This window comes from Lepidochelys olivacea (genome assembly GCF_965140295.1).
Source record: "Lepidochelys olivacea isolate rLepOli2 genome assembly, chromosome: 3".
Taxonomy (NCBI): domain Eukaryota; kingdom Metazoa; phylum Chordata; order Testudines; family Cheloniidae; genus Lepidochelys; species Lepidochelys olivacea.
This window is the reverse complement of record NC_140413.1, coordinates 136,663,064-136,679,776: the sequence shown is the minus strand read 5'-3', so window position 1 is coordinate 136,679,776 and position 16,713 is coordinate 136,663,064. Positions and strand designations below refer to the sequence as shown.

General features: G+C 39.1%; 1 protein-coding gene across 1 annotated transcript in view; it reads right to left on the bottom strand.

Annotated features, from left to right (window-relative positions):
* The window catches only part of RYR2 (ryanodine receptor 2), a 717,900-nt gene that overhangs the window by 430,614 nt on the left and 270,573 nt on the right, over positions 1-16,713 (bottom strand). The window contains exons 9-10 of the mRNA XM_084622892.1: positions 11,220-11,319; positions 7,274-7,370 (exon numbers count right to left, since the gene is read on the bottom strand). Coding sequence (XP_084479018.1) covers positions 7,274-7,370; positions 11,220-11,319 — 197 coding nt within the window. The remainder of the gene's footprint in view (positions 1-7,273; positions 7,371-11,219; positions 11,320-16,713) is intronic.

Below are 16,713 nucleotides of genomic sequence, written 5' to 3'. Positions count from 1 at the left end.
TTAATGACCATACAGCACAATTCTCATAACTTCATACGCATTAATTAATTAATGCAATATATATATATATGGATAGAGAAATGACTTTCAGCAGGTCATAATCTTTCCCCTGATTCCTTACAAGGCATGCTGTATACGTAAGATCCCAATTATATAAAAATGAGGACTATGGGGGTTCCAGGATGTTCCCCCAAGGTATAGAATGTCACACCCTGCATTCCTTTCAATCTGCCCCCCACATTCCCTTGATACCTCATAGTTTCCTAACATCCCAACTCCCTGCTGCCCACATAGTCTTAATCCCTGCTCCTCCACATTCTCTTGTGTCTTGTCTGGCCCTCACATGTCACAGCCTCATTTCAGCCACATTAGAAACAACATCAGTTGACAGCCATCTTGTTGATTTCAGTCACACTGACCTATAATGAAAGGTGGCAGCCATTTTGGTTAAGGATAAAACTTCACATGGGTGTAGGCAGAAATTTGAAATTCATGGGAATCCTTAAAACAAAAACTCTAGCCCTGGAGCACCCCCAGAGTCAGCGCCTATGTAATGGGCTCTTCAGTCTAGCAGAGAAAGGTATAACATGATCCAATGGCTGGAAGTTGAAGCTAGACACATTCAGACTGGAAATAAGCAGGAAATTGTCAAGAGTGAGAAGAATTAACCATGGGAACAACTTACCAACAGTCATGGTGGGGTCTCCATTGCTGACAATTTTTAAATCAATTGGATGTTTTTCTAATTTACATGCTCTAGGAATTATTACGGGGAAGTTCTATGGCCTGTGTTACACAGGAGATCAGACTAGATCCCACAATGGTCCCTTCTCACCTTGGAAACTATGAACAATCCCAACATTCACTTTTTCATTTATTTTATGGCACACACCACATTTTTGTGTTTTGTCATCAGGGTAAGCTAGCTTCAAAAACAGACCAGAAAATAGTTGTGTCTAAATTAACTTATTTTTTTTAAAAAAACAACAGCTTTAACCTCCTTCCCCACCCACCTCCCAAACAACAATATAATCTATTTGCTTACTATTAGTGCATCTGTAAACTTCATGACAAATGCACAGTCTTGCAACTGGCTGCAGAATCTGTCCCCAGCCACAAAAATGAACACAGAATCTAAGCTTTCATATTACAAATGTTACAGTCCTGACTCTCCACCCTATAAATCTGTTACACCAGTGTAACTCCTTTGAGTATGCAATAATATATTTTGTGAAGAAAACCTTCCAAACGTGAACTGAGTGTAACCAATGCAGTGATGTCTGACTTGTCTACAGGCAGGCAACTGTGAAAGGTATAAACTATCTCTCATTCTCCTCAGGTGTTAACGATGATACCTAGTGATGGAAATGTAACATCAGTATTATTGACTATTGTACTTCTGATCATTTAAGCAGACAAATTCAGCTAATATCTTATTCATCGTTGCTGAATGCAGAGGCCAATACTGAGGTGGGAGATTGGGAGAAAGCTAGTTGCTGTCAAGGGTGCTCAAGTGTGGAACTAGGAGTTCAAGTCCTGCCAAAAAAATATAGTCTCTTCCAATCCAGCTCACAAGGAGAATGAAAGAGGAGATGCATTTTCCTACCCCATGCCAAAAACCTCCGTCTCTTACTGTGAAGCTCTCATCAGGAACCCAGAACCATAAGCCATTGTGTTACCTTTCTGTCTCAGCAAGAGTGAATTGTGCTGGAAATTAGACTGTGTCCCCAGATCCCTGCCACACCAGTCAGTACACCTCACCAGCAAACTTCTTGAGATTCTGACAGTCTATATCTTGCCCTTCAGATAACATGGAGTGAACCCCAATTCCCAAATTCTTCAGACACACCTCTCTGCAGTGTCTAGTCCTTCTTACTGCGCACTCACAGAAATTATTAAGTTTGCTGCCTCCACACAGACAGAGCACACACCAGTCTGTTAGCTTAGGACTTACTCTTTACTAAATAACAGCACTGAGATGGTTTATAGTAAAACTAAGAATATGTTTATTAATAAAGAACAGAGACTTAAGTGATAATAAGAAAAAGAAACAGATTTGTTTACAAACAAAAACAGAACATGGTTTCTAATGACTAAAACTTAAATTTTAACATGTTGCAATCATTGCCTAAGCAGTTTTCTCACTTACATCAAGTTACCAGCATCACTAGCCCTCTAGGCCAGAGGATCCAACTTTCACTTTTCACCAACTGAACCAGAGGGTGCTGTACCCTAGGTCCCCAAAGTGATGGATAACTAGAATGTCCTTTTCCTCTCCCTTATATTTTCCAAAGACTACTGTCTTTGTCTCTGTCTAAAGAGCCAGAAAGACTTCCTGGGATGTGCACTCTGTCCCCCGATGTGCTCACTGGTTTCCTCTGCCACTTATTACCTTGATGGCTTTGTTAACCTTCTATGTAAATGTACTTTTACCTCAGCCTGTATCCAAGCTCGTCAGACAGGTAAATCCACATTCCTTTGTCTATGGCAGACTTGATTTATGCACTGCCTCCAAAACACATTTTAAGAACATATTCCCGGCACACATACATAACTCTTTATATACAACCCGCACATATATCATGCTATGATATTCCTAACCAGCCCATCACCAGTTTACAAGATAACTTTTGGATATATATTACAACAACGTGTTGGGGGTAGAGAGGGTGTCAGGCCTTATATGAGTTACATTATAGTGGGCCCTCTGCCAGTGGGCATCGCGGGACTCTGAGGGTTACAGTTAGCTACCAAAACCTCCACTTTAACCTTTAGCAATTTCTATAATTCAGTTACGAGTCATGTCTACTGAAATCTGAAAATTAGGGGGCAGCATGAAACAATGAATTTAATAACTTGAGAAAAACAAGGACTTTTGAACTGAATGTATTATTCCTTCTCCTATATAATTCTATTAAAAAAATTTTTTTTTTTTTATTTACCCTGAAGCTGCTGTAGAATTTCCAGCCTGCCTCATTGGAGTGCTACAAAAATCAACACTACATACTTCAGATCTCGCTTGCTACAGATTATACACAGCCTTGCTTAATATGCATATAGATTGGGGGGGGGGCAGAATAGTAAAATACAGCTTTAGGGCACCATCCCACTATGTTCTGTACCCTCTGACCTCAACCCAACACATGCTTAGATTAAGTATGTGTGAAGCCCCATTTTAAGTGCTCTTGCTGGGTCAGGGCTGGAGTGCTCAGCTCCCTGTCAGGTCAAATCACAATATCTATGAAAAATAATACTGTTGCCTCTAAAACACCACAGTATTCTACCACTTGAACTAAAGTATCATCACAAACAACTTTTTCCATCCTCCCCACCTCCCACCCTCCATTCTACCCTCCAACTAGTCGTTAATTACTTGATGGGTTAGGTATCTACAAGTTCAAGATGAACCTGCTTAAAACTGCTCCCTCATTTGCATGTATTGAGGCAGACTAGTCTGTCTCCTATGAATACATTATAAAGGCTAGTGAAGCCTCTTTTACGAGCAGTCGTTCCACCTGGCATTTGTGGCAAAGGCACTGCTCCCAAAAACTCTATCTTACTTTACCGCATTGATTTTTTTTCTAAATTAATGAATATTGTCAGAACACTTAAATGAGCTTTCAGACTTTCTTCCCTTCTTCACATCTGTACTTTTCAACAACCTACACAAATTTTTAAATAGTTTTAAACAATTTTTAATAAGGGACATATATCACCACAAACAATACAGCCAAATTCCAATCATATTACATTGGAGTATAAGGAGTGTAAGGGTTTGAGAGAGGGTCACATGTTGCACACAATGCTTGTATTATTATTGATTTTAGTAACCTTTAGAAACCTACTCAACCTATCTACCCACATGCAAATTCAAATAAATTTAACATGCACTGGAAAACATAACACAAAAATAAACTGTTAAAACAAAGCTGTCTGGTACAGAAACCATCATACTTAAATGATTTATTCATTATAGACATCTGATGCCAGGCAACAAAATCCAATAAAGTTGGTATTTTAGGGCTATCTAATCTTTTGAGTATTTGAGAAAAAGGTTTAGGAGAAAAATATCTTTTTATTCACTAACTGAGCAAATCTGATTCAGAAATCAGTGAGTCAGAATGGGTATAGGATCCTGCAATGCAATTTTTAAGCTGTCATTTTGAAAGGTAGAACTGGTCTTTGAAGACTTACTGAAACAAAACACAATTCTAGCTTTATGATTAAAGCCTGCCTTCAGACAATTCCAAAAGTTACCAGCACAGATGATGCAGAATAAACATACCTCCAAATATAGCACAACTTTAGTACATACATTGTGTACAAAATGTCCTATATCTAAGGCAGTGATACTCAGACTGAGGCTCATGAGTTGCAAGTGGTTCTTTAATGTGTCTCCTGCAGCTCTTTGCAACACATGATATTAAAACACTGTGATTTAATTATTAACCAGTTTAAGTTATTAACCAATCGGGATGCTTTTACTATGTTGTCAACCAATTGTATTTGATAAAATAATAATACTAGGTGAGTCATTTTGCTGTGTGTGTGAGAGAGAGAGAGAGAGAGAGTGTATGTGTGTGTGAGAGAGAGACAGAGAATGAATTCACACTACTGTGGCTCTTTTGGGTAATGCTGATTGCTAATTTGGTTCTTGAACCACTGAAGTCTCAGTATCCCTGATCTACGTTGATTAAATGCATGAGAAATAAGGACAGGGCAAATAATTAATTCTACAAGGCAAATAGTGAATCCTACAAGTTTACCACCCACCAAAATTGCCCAGACCTTTCTGGGTGTAGCCCTGTCAGTAGCCAAATGCCACATGTCAGATATAAAGTATGCATACATTTCTAACAACTGAAATTAGGCTCCACAAAAATCTCCCAGAGATGAGTGCATCCTCCTGTCAGAGACCGGGGGCGGGGAGTACTAGTCCACAATAAGATATAAAAAAGATTTTATGCAGTAGCTAAGTTTGTGAATATGTCAAGAGGAGAAAAATGTGAGACATGTTACTGTGTTTCCTAATTTCGGAATGCTGGACTTTGCACCCTTAAGCTTCTTTTAATGTATGGGATTTTTTATGTTGTATATTAAGTTTAAGAAGAAATATAATTCCCTATCGTAAAGGTACAGCCCTATTTTCTTCTTTAATTTGTGTTTAATTTAAAGCTCATTAAATCAGTACTTGATGCTGCAAGCCCTTATGTGTTATCTCACTGCAGTTAAAGGAAGCTTTGCAGGATTTACACAAAAAGGTGGACGGGCAATATTCAAGATCCTCCCCCTACTTCTCAGTCTATTCACAGTAGCACTTCCTGGGGGGAAGCAACAATAAATGCTTCACCATATGGGCCTATTATATAGTATCTAAATCTAATACATGCAATGGTCACACTTCAAAAAAATGTCTCCATTTTGAAACCATTCTAGGGTTCAAGAGATATTCCAAAAACTTTAAATGGGGAATACCACTGGAACTAGTAATATTGGAGGGGAACGGACTTAAGTGCGACCACTGTAATTCTTTTCATTAGCCTAAAAAAAAAAAGTTTTACCCAGCAAGGGCTATCTAATTTCTTTTAGCTGTCTTAGAAGACAACTTGGAAGGGAAAAGATTTGTTTTATGAGCAAGCCTAATATGGAAATTAGTGAATCACAAGGAATATGGGGAGAAATATTTTTGAAACACTAAGAGAAAAATAATTCTTTTGATTATATGCTGTTCCTATTTTCCTATATCTAAGCAGCTTTTCACATCTGTATAAGTGTATATCCTATCCTGGCCTGCTTCTCTCTATAACGCCTCTGCTTGCATTAATAGATTATGTAAACCGTTTTTTTTTTTTACGTCTTCACTTTTTTTCCCAACTTTTCAAACTTGCCAGCAAACCAAAAAAAAACCAGTTATCTGCCCTGCTATAGTGCCTGAAACTAGACTCACAAGCCAGTATTTAGCCACCTGAATCTGAGCTCAGAAGCCTACCTTCAGTCACCCTTTTCTTTAAAAAAAATCTTTGACTTATTTATTGTGTTTAAGAGGCAGGAGAGAGAACCCAGAAAAGCAGACATGCAAGGCAAAACCTTAAATCTGCAATGCTATAAGCAAGAATGAAGCAAAACATAATCCAGGGAGCTCTGGGGCATATCTAGCAAAATGGCTACCCTACAAACAAACTGGTAGGTTACAAACAAAGTAATTTACTGTCTTGAGATAACAATTTACTTTGACTGCTTAGAAATCAAACAATTATTAAAATATTTCAGGAGTTATATACAAGTATCTTCTCCTCCATGTACTAGTTTCTATAATCATTCAGCTAATTCAACTGAAGAAATAATCTGTCCTGATAAATCAGTGCGAAAAATCACATTTTCATACAACATAAAAACTACATTTTGGAGTGACAGACCATACTATTAATTTATAGTTCAATAACACCTCAAAAGTAAAGAATTCTTATTTTACCTCCCATTTGAGTCATCCATCTGACTACTCATCTGAGACACAGCAACTCCCCAAATACTGTTCCTTATCACCATGCTGAGGTAGTGGTGAAATGTAATGATTCAAAAGACAGACTCACACACTGAACTACCATTACAAATTCCAGCTGCATTCTAGATTTCCTTCAGAGGCTCCCATCAAAGAAATACCTATGCCCCCCAGCTTGTAAGATCTTGCTATATCACCTCCTGAGGTAGTGTGTATGCTACAGAATGGATCAGTAGTGAAAAAACTGATGAAGTTTGCCTACAGGTCTTTGTGGACATTAAGGAATCAAATCAATCATAAGAAGAGAACATAGTTAATCCTGCCATTCTGTCCATCGCAACAGGTCAGTTGCTAGCACAGTGGGCGTGAAGGTTTCTTGGCATTTATGCTCCCAGATTTGGTTTTTGGCTAAGGACACAAGCAAAAAGGTTACTCAAGTCATTAATTTAAAAGTTGCTAACTTTTTAAATTAAATCTGTTTCCGTTTTCTTCTGATTTCAGTTGACCTGCTTGATGTTCCTAGATTAAGTCCACTTCCAATAGAGTTTATTTCTTTTGCAACTGAAAAGGAAGTAAGGTTAATGAAACTGAAAAAGGGAACTCCAGAGTAGGCTGTAAGTTTCATACCAAGAGTTAATCTCAATGGGATCTCTCCTTAGGATAAGCGATGGCTGTATCAGTCTAACATGCTGAAATATTGCAATATCAGTGACAGTCAAAATTAATTCAATAAAGCTTGTTACTCCTGTATGTGTTTTAGTCTTCAAGTCCTACCTTCGCTGTTCTTCTCCATGTTCCCCTGAAGGAACAGTCAGGCATTCATCCATGTGACCATGCAATAGCCTCAGCACATCACCTCCTATCAGATATCCTTGAATGAAAGGAAGAAGAGAAAGTCATGGATATTGGTCTGAGCTGAACCACAAAAAACATGTTCAAACAATGTTAAAAGCTCACTTGCTGGCTGGCCTCAGAACAGTCTCCAATTGTTCCCCATATCCATACCATGGGTGCATATACAGATCTGGGACCTGCAAGCACACACAAGTGTGCATGGTACACAGCACATGTGAAATTGAAGACAGTAGTAATAAATCCCTAATGAACTCACTTAAATCTCAAAAGTAAAAGTAAGAACATCAGGAAATTAGAACCTTTTCCTTCAGCCCCATTTTCTTTGTGCATGTGGTACTAAAAACTGACTGAATGTTATGATAGCCTCACAATGCCTTCCTATAATAGGATGAGCTAAGAGGACAGAGATTCAGTCAATTTCCAATTCAATTCAATGAGATTTTATTACCCTGAAAAGCTATACTAGTGTTGCCAAAATGTAATAAATTCAGTGCCTAACCATGAATTTCTCCTTGCTAGTATGGATTTATATCAGGATCTGCATCTGTACATGATTTGAGGGCTTAATTGCCTTGGTTTTACTATAGTAGCAAAAAGGAAAGTAAAATTGCCATTGGCATCCTACTGGTATAAAATCTTTGTATCAGATATTTTGTCCTTGGATAGAAATAGATTTAGCCACATTATGGAGCCAATCCTGCCTTTATCTCCCTGGGTGCAGCACTAGTGCCCGCTCTTTCATGAGAGAGGGAGCAGGACTGGGTGCTTGCATCTCCAGCGCAGCAGTGCCAAGCTCTTTGCATGGCCATGCTCCAGGAGTAGCCTCCACAGAGCGGTTCTACTGCCACTATGTGACAGGGGTATGTGAATTCCTCGCCTCCTCTTGCACAGGTCTTCCCAATGTCCTGCCAAGATCCTCAGCCTAGGCACTGGGGACTCAATTTGCCCCTTTGCGAACCATTCTTCATATGTATTTGATGCACTCATATGTTCATAACCCATTTGTTTTTCTCCCAGGTTTTTCATTCATTCATTCATTCATTCATTCAACAGACAGCTGAACAGGTAGATGCAGGCGATGGGAGCGTTTTCCTTAACAGGAAAAAAATTGATTTTTGTTTTGTTTTTTGAAAGTAGGAGCGGGGGAGAATGTCCCACCCTCCTCATACTCAAAAACAGTTATTCTCGATATACTTTTGTTCAACTTTTTGAAAAAGCATTTATCTTTGGGTACAAAACAAGCCTGGAAAAAATTCAGCCTGAAAAGTATTCATTTCAGAAAGTTATGAACATGTGAAAATAGGATGCTAGAAAGGAAATAGTTATATAATCTTATAACAAGAAAGGCTGTGACTGCTATAGATACTTTAGCCATATTGCAAAGCAATTACAGTGTACAGAATTTCAAATATAAATGTTAAAAGTAGCACATTTATGAATATTTGAAATCTAAGTATATACTAAGAAAAAACCCTTTCAACCCTATATGCTCTTGAGCAAATTCAGTGCCTACATTTATGATTCAATATTGGATTAGCATTTGGCTTTCTTCTCTTTTATTTTGAGATAGTACAAATTTATTTGGGGAGTTTTCAGAAGTGAACTTTTGATTTGTAGGTAAAGGATTTTGATATGATAGCTTATTATGATTCCTTCGGAGTCATTACCAGACACATTTTAATTTTGTGATATGGATCGATATTGGGGTTAATACAGATATGTGTATTCAGACGTATGCCCATCTTCAAAAGGCAAAACACTGCCCAAAGAAACTCTTTGTAAACTGCCCCCATGCAATTTACAGTACAGTCTTGTTTGACTTGTAGTTAAAGACCCACTTCCACTAAGCAACTTACGTTTGCTGATTCCTTAACACAGGTTTGTGAAAAATAGTGCAACCAAGTTTTACAAAGTAACAAATTCATTTAAGTTGGCTACAAATTCCTATTTCACATAATGGACTTATGTACATTTTTACTTAAATAAAAGCCATTGTTATGTTACTGAAATGTTTCAAAAATCTGACACAAATGTCTTCTTGTTTCTACAAACTAATGTAAAACAAAGAGCTAAAGTTATAACAGTTTTTTTTTAAGAGAATGGAAAATTTTGATCCAGAACAGGTGTTCTCTGGAATTACGTATACCTAGAACCAATAACTTTGCAGTTTGCATTCAACGATGTCAAAGCATTTAATAGACACTAATTAAATGAATGTCACCTTGCACTCTGGGATAACAATTATCCATATTTTAATTATAGATAAAATAAGGCACAGAGACCAAGGTGATTTGTCCAGGGTCATACACAAAATCAGTGCTTTAACTTCAAGATCACCCTTCCTTCACAAAGGACATAGACTTAATTACAGTAGTGATTGCAGGCTTTGCTGTAATAAAGTCTTCACTACTAATAGTAATTGTTTCTGACGTTACCCAGATGATCACCTATGCAAGGGAAAATGCTGCTCCCAAAAATTAAGTCAAATTAGGTAGTTAAATGCCTATACCTATAAAAGGGACAAAAAGGAAAAATTGTATTGACTTGAGTTTCAATCAAATGCTCTGATACAAAAATGCAAAACTGGCATCATTTTCACATGATTGTCTGTGGGTATGAACACCTCATCTGCTACTACTTTTCAGTCATGCTAGACTATGCACTGATAATTGCCTAACAATTCACTGTAGGCAGACACCATTTTATTCAAGCTCTGAATGTGTAAAATGGCTCTGTTACCCTCACAGAACAAGGAAAATGAAGATAATTGGTGTTAATGACAGTGTTAATCAAATCAGAACAAAACCAGCAGAAATACCTTCCAGAAAAATCTGTCAGTTAAAAAAATTTAAACTGGTGGGTGTTATTTTGTTCTGTTTATTTTTTAAAAAACAAAATACACCCTGCAGTAGATTGGGAAAGTAAGTATGTCTGTGAGTTTGCTAAAAGGACTGTCAGTACAGTATTTATAAAAGTAAATGACAAAATTAACTTTCTACAGAATTACAAATTATTGAGTTTTCTGCCACAAGAGATTATTTTGTAAGAAGGATCCCTCTTTCTCCTCTGCCTCCTTCCACAGATGTACTAACGTGTCATGGTGTTGAAATTCAGGAATCCTTTGCCCAAATTTCACTTCAACAGTTGAATAAAAATTCTTTCTAGACCCTAAATATAACAGACCCATTCTACAGCCTGTCCCATTCCTGGCTCGTCCTCATCCATGGCCCGTCTCAGTCCCATTCTCCTCACACAAGCAGTCCCATTCTCCTTGCCCAGCAAGTCCTAGGCTCGTCCTTCAAGACAGATGCAGGGAATGAACCCAGGCCCTTTGGATTTAAAAGCATGAACATCTGCTGCCTGAGTTAAAGAACAAGGCCCTTAGCTGGAAGCAGTAGCAAACTCATAATCCTCTAAATGTGCTCTAACTATTAGAGGTGGACAAACAGCATCACTGTGTTAGTGTGGGCTACACACATATATAGAAATTGTTTGGTAACCTAAACATAGGGGTCACTATATATATTGCAACCTTAAGATTGATATGAGAGAGTAATTTTAAATTTGGACTGTAAAGTACTCTATCATTTATTTTCAACATAAATGTGACTTTAGGATAAAAACATTTAGTTCATTTTTTTCATTCCTCAGAAATAAGTGTGTAGAAAATCATTATTATACACTTCAGCACAGTTTTTATTCTTTGTTTTTGGAACATATTTTTTTATATCCATTTGTGAGATCAAATGTTCATGCAAGGGAAACCCCATTGCTACAGTACACTAATCATTGGCAGATTTTTTGAGGGGGATTATTTAATTCACAGTCCGGGGGACTCTAATAACTAAAATCAAGTCAATCTTACCTTGGGCTACTTCACTTCCTGAACTGATTGGGGCTACACTCCAGAGTGTTTGCTGAAAGGCTGCATCAACATGTAAGCTACCATTGCCATAAGACAGATGCTACACAAAGGAGAGAAATTAGATATTTATTACAGATTTTAAAAATTCCTATCAGATTTTAATTAAATCACATGGAAACATTCATTCAGTATTCACACACAGGAATAGTCTCCCTTGACTTTCACAGGCCAGGCTTACATATTCAGTACATTCTATCACAGGGACACATGTACAGTAGCTACAAATGAAAAATAAATCCTCTGAACCATCCAAAATTGTTATATAATCCAATCCTGATTCATTAAATTTTATCTCTACATATGAAGCCCAGCAATATGTATCTAGGTCCTCAGTTCACAACATACAAGCATCTGCTCCTGTCCTGTAACATTATGGTTTTTATGTAGGGTCAAGCAGGTCAGGGAAGCCACACCCCATACATGGCAGATACAAGAGAAATCCAATGAGGGGAGAATTACAATAATCTAGGATAGATTGGTAGAGGTGCGAGTGCCCCAGGCATAGTCCACATTAGAGAGAAAGAGATAATCCATCTAAACACCACAGAAATGGCGAAGTCTGCCATAAAGTTAGCTGATCTTAACTAAAAGCAAGGAGAAAACATCCTGGGTAGGAAAGATTAGTCTTATCAAAATGGAAATCTGCCCCTATTTTATATCACTTCCCCTTTGATATTCCCAAAATTATTTTTCAAGTTATTCAAAAGTCTCTTGTAATTTTATTTAGCAGTATCCTGGACCATGAATCCATCTGATGATTTTCTGACACCTGAAAATGAAAGGTGGTTTAGCCCTACTCAATATACAACATCACTGGAATTTACACTTGTTATCATTTATAGGTTGGCTATACTAGAATAGAGATTGTTTATGACTTCTTCCTCGGAGGGAAGCAGAAAGTCTGGTGCCAATTCATTGCCTCTTTCACCACTACTAACATCTCCTCTGAGTGTTTAGACTCAGTGGTTGCCTATTCATTTCAATCTGGGAACAGATTATAGATTTTCTAAATTTGGCACTGGTTTATTCATCCTCCGTGCTTCTCAATGCACTTGGGGATGGGGGGAGGAGATATGCGTCAGGATTTACATCTCATGAATTAAATGTATGTCTAAACTGCATTCACCATGCCAATCTATATCTGCTGCACCAATCACCAAGTTCACCAGAAGTATGATGCAGATACAGGTTCTCCCTGATCCAAGTAAGGTCCAGGTTATATTGAGCCATTATAGAGGAGAAAATATCTATGTGGAGGAGAAGTAGGCAGAAAAGGGAGGAAAATACCCTCTGAAACAACTGAGTGAATAATGACATACCTAGTCACTGTTTCCAGGGAGTAGCGGAGGCAGCACTAGACTAAACCCATAACAAGTCTCTATTTGCATTAGAAAGGAAGTCATATAAGTGATTCTGCAGAACATAAAGGTTCTTGGTGCTTTGGAACAAAAAACAGTTTCTACTAACCTTTCTGGTGAGATCCAAAAACAAAGAAATCTTTTAGCACTTCTGCCATTTCCACATTTTCTGTCATTGTTCCCACCCCCTCCCCCATATTGAGTAACAGGCATATGCTGTCCTTGGTCTTCCTTTTGTTTCTTATGTATTTGTAGAATATTTTCTTGTTATCCTTTATGTCTCTAGCTAGTTTAATCTCATTTTGTGCCTTGGCCTTTTTAATTTTGTCACTACATATGTCTCCCTTTTTTTTTAATGTGTAATCTGCTTTGCTAATGTACTCTCTACTATCTTGGAGTGAGTGCCTAATACATTGCCCTCCTTCTCAGGTTTCAGAGTAGCAGCCGTGTTAGTCTGTATTCGCAAAAAGAAAAGGAGTTCTTGTGGCACCTTACAGACTAACCAATTTATTTGAGCATAAGCTTTCGTGAGCTACTTCATTGGATGCATTCAGTGGAAAATACAGTGAGGAGATTTATATACACAGAGAACATGAAAAAATGGGTGTTATCATACACACTGTAAGGAGAGTGATCACTTAAGATAAGCTATTACCAGCAGGAGAGCAGGGAGGGAGGGGGGAGAAAACCTTTTGTAGTGATAATCAAGGTGGGCCATTTCCAGCAGTTAACAGAAACGTCTGAGGAACAGTGGGGGGTGGGGGAGGGGAGAAAATAAACATGCGGAAATAGTTTTACTTTGTGCAATGACCCATCCACTCCCTGTCTCTATTCAAGCCTAAGTTAATTGTATCCAGTTTGCAAATTAATTCCAATTCAGCAGTCTCTCATTGGAGTCTGTTTTTGAAGTCTTTTTGTTGTAATATTGCGACTTTTAGGTCTGTAATCAAGTGACCAGAGAGACTGAAGTGTTCTCCGACTGTTTTATGAATGTTATATTCTTGACATCTGATTTGTGTCCATTTATTCTTTTACATAGAGACTGTCCAGTCTGACCAATGTACATGGCAGAGGGGCATTGCTGGCACATGATGGCATATATCACATTGGTAGATGCGCAGGTGAACAAGCCTCTGATAGTGTGGCTGATGTGATTAGGCCCTGTGATGGCGTCCCCTGAATAGATATGTGGACACAGTTGGCAACGGGCTTTGTTGCAAGGATAGGTTCCTAGGTTAGTGGTTCTGTTGTATGGTGTGTGGTTGCTGGTGAGTATTTGCTTCAGGTTGGGGGGCTGTCTGTAGGCAAGGACTGGCCTGTCTCCCAAGATTTGTGAGAGAGATGGATTGTAGATCCTTGATAACCCTCCTTCTCAGTTTCAGTTCTTTATGTGCCCAATCAGCAACCATCACATGGCTATCTTTTAAGTCTGTTGCCTTATCTGTTTTTGCTGTTTTTCTAAGTAGTGTGAAGATATCTTTTGTTGTCTCAGACATTCTACTATTAAAAGATGTCACTTGCAATAATCCTACAAAGCCGGCACGCTACATAGTCAGAATCAGTTCCATTAATAGGTATTTGGGGACTTCTGATGTACTGTAAAGACTACAGAGAAGCTACTGAGAACTGTCCGGTAAATAAGAACTTCGATTTTTAATTATTATTATTTACTTTACCAAATTAACAACTGTTCACATACAGTAACATTTAGACAGTTATCAGAAGTGTATTTTAAATTATTGGACTGTAACAGTAACCAAAGTAATGAGTGCTTTAGAAAATCCTAAACTAAGTTACCTAGATCAGACCTGAGGAGCAATGGCAGATTCTTGACACCAGTGACTTTAACATGGGCCTTCATTTTTTTTTTATTATATCTGACATACATTCAGATTGCTGGGAGACAGTCTACAACAGGTAATCACTAAAATAATAGATTTCAGAGTAACAGCCGTGTTAGTCTGTATTCGCAAAAAGAAAAGGAGTACTTGTGGCACCTTAGAGACTAACCAATTTATTTGAGCATGAGCTTTCGTGAGCTACAGCTCACTTCATCCGGGAGCTGTAGCTCACGAAAGCTCATGCTCAAATAAATTGGTTAGTCTCTAAGGTGCCACAAGTACTCCTTTTCTTTTTGTAAAATAATAGAATGTCAACTACCAACAGCATAATGGTGGTATGTCATCCCATCTTTCTGTTTCCTGCCTGGTCTCTCTGAGTACATATCTTACTGCTATGACATAATACAAGCATTGCAAATCTGCCTACTGAGCTCCCAGCTCATTGAGATGAATCAGGTAACAAGCATTAATGTGAATAGAATGCTATCTCCTAGTTATGCTTTTTCCACAGGACACCTGCCTCATTCAGTGCATAGGATGGTTTGTTCTCACTGAATGAGCAGGTACTTTATATTTTCTTTTCTCTTCATTGTTCAGTGTGTGGCTCCATGTGTCGCATACTGTGCACTATTCAAATCCTGCTCTGAATACAGAATTATTAATTTCTTTATGGGCTTTTCTATACTGCTCATCACTGAATCACCTGAATGCTTCACCAACATTAATAAATTTATCTTTCCAACACCCCTGCAAGGAAAGATGGAATAATTATTTCCATTTTAGAGATGGGTGACTGAAGCACAGAGGCTATTCATTATTATTAATCTGTATTACCGTAATGCCTAGGAGTCAGAGGTGGATTACTGTTTCGTGGGGCCCTGGACCAGAGCAAGTGGGGGGGAAGGGGCCCTCAGCATACCTTCCACCTGCAGGCTTGCCCCCCATTCCACCTCTTCCGCCTGTAGCCTGCCACAACTGCACATCATTCTGCCCCTTTCCCCAACGGCCCCTCCCCGTTCCACCCCATTCTGTCCCCTCCAACCGTGTCCCCCATTTGCTCCTTTCTCCCCCCTGCCCTACTGCAGCCCAAGACCGGAGAAGTTCTGTCTCCACTGCCAGGGCCCTGGGACCGCAGCTGCAGCACAGAGCCAGAGCTCCTCCAATCCCAGGCCCGCAGCTTCCCCTGCTACCCCACGCTTCTGCACGGGACCGGGTTGCCACTTCTCCCGCTCCACCCACCCAGCACTGCTGCCAGGGAGTGCAGCATTGTTAGGGCATAGGGGTTTGCCCCACCCCGGCACTTGTCTGCTGGGAGCGCAATGCCCATTTTTCTGGGACCCCCGCAATTGGCCGGGGCTCCTGAGCACAGGCCCTGTGGGCCCATTGGCTAGTCTGCCACTGCTAGGAGCCGTAGTCATGGACCAGAACCCCACTGTGGTAAGCACTGTACAAACACGTGAATATGGTCTGATTTTTCAGAGAACCTAGTATTTTATAGCATTTTATTTCACCGCCCATCTCCCGTTGACTTCATTCGCAGCTGTCATTACTTAGAACTTCTGCAGACCAAAGGTATCTCAAGTTGGGTACCCAGAAAATTAGCAACATATGTTTAGTGGCCACCTGTGAAAAATTTCATTTAAGTGACTTGCCCAGTATCACATAGGAAATGTGTGGCAGAGAGAGAATCCAGTTCTCCTGGGAAGCATTCGACTGCCTTACCTATGAAACCTTCTTTTATCTTCTTGCAGTACCCTGCCTCATTCACTGCACACCTTTCAACTTCTTAACAAATGAAACACAGATCCTACAGACAACAGCCTCATTAACTATCCAACTTGACTCACCCCGTTAGCACCATCCACTGAGTGCACTGAATGGTCCAGTGAAAAAAACAGAATGTGACCATGTAATTAAAGATTATATCATGCTGTTTTTAAAAAAGCAAACTGAAAAAAAACCTCAGAAATTCCACCCTATGGAACCATACTGACTCCCACACTGATCATCAGGGTTAGAAGGTTTAGATGCAGAGCAGAGGCCTCTGGCACTTGACATAACAAGTAACAGAGCAGTAGCAGGTTGTCACCACTGTATGGACTGCCAATACAGGAAGAAGAGGCATACATTTTGCCAGTGGGTTTTACAGTTATGGACAGACAGGAGAGGAATGTTGAACTTAGGATTCCTAAATTCTATTCCAGGTTCTGAGGAAAACCCATGCTCTTCCACTAG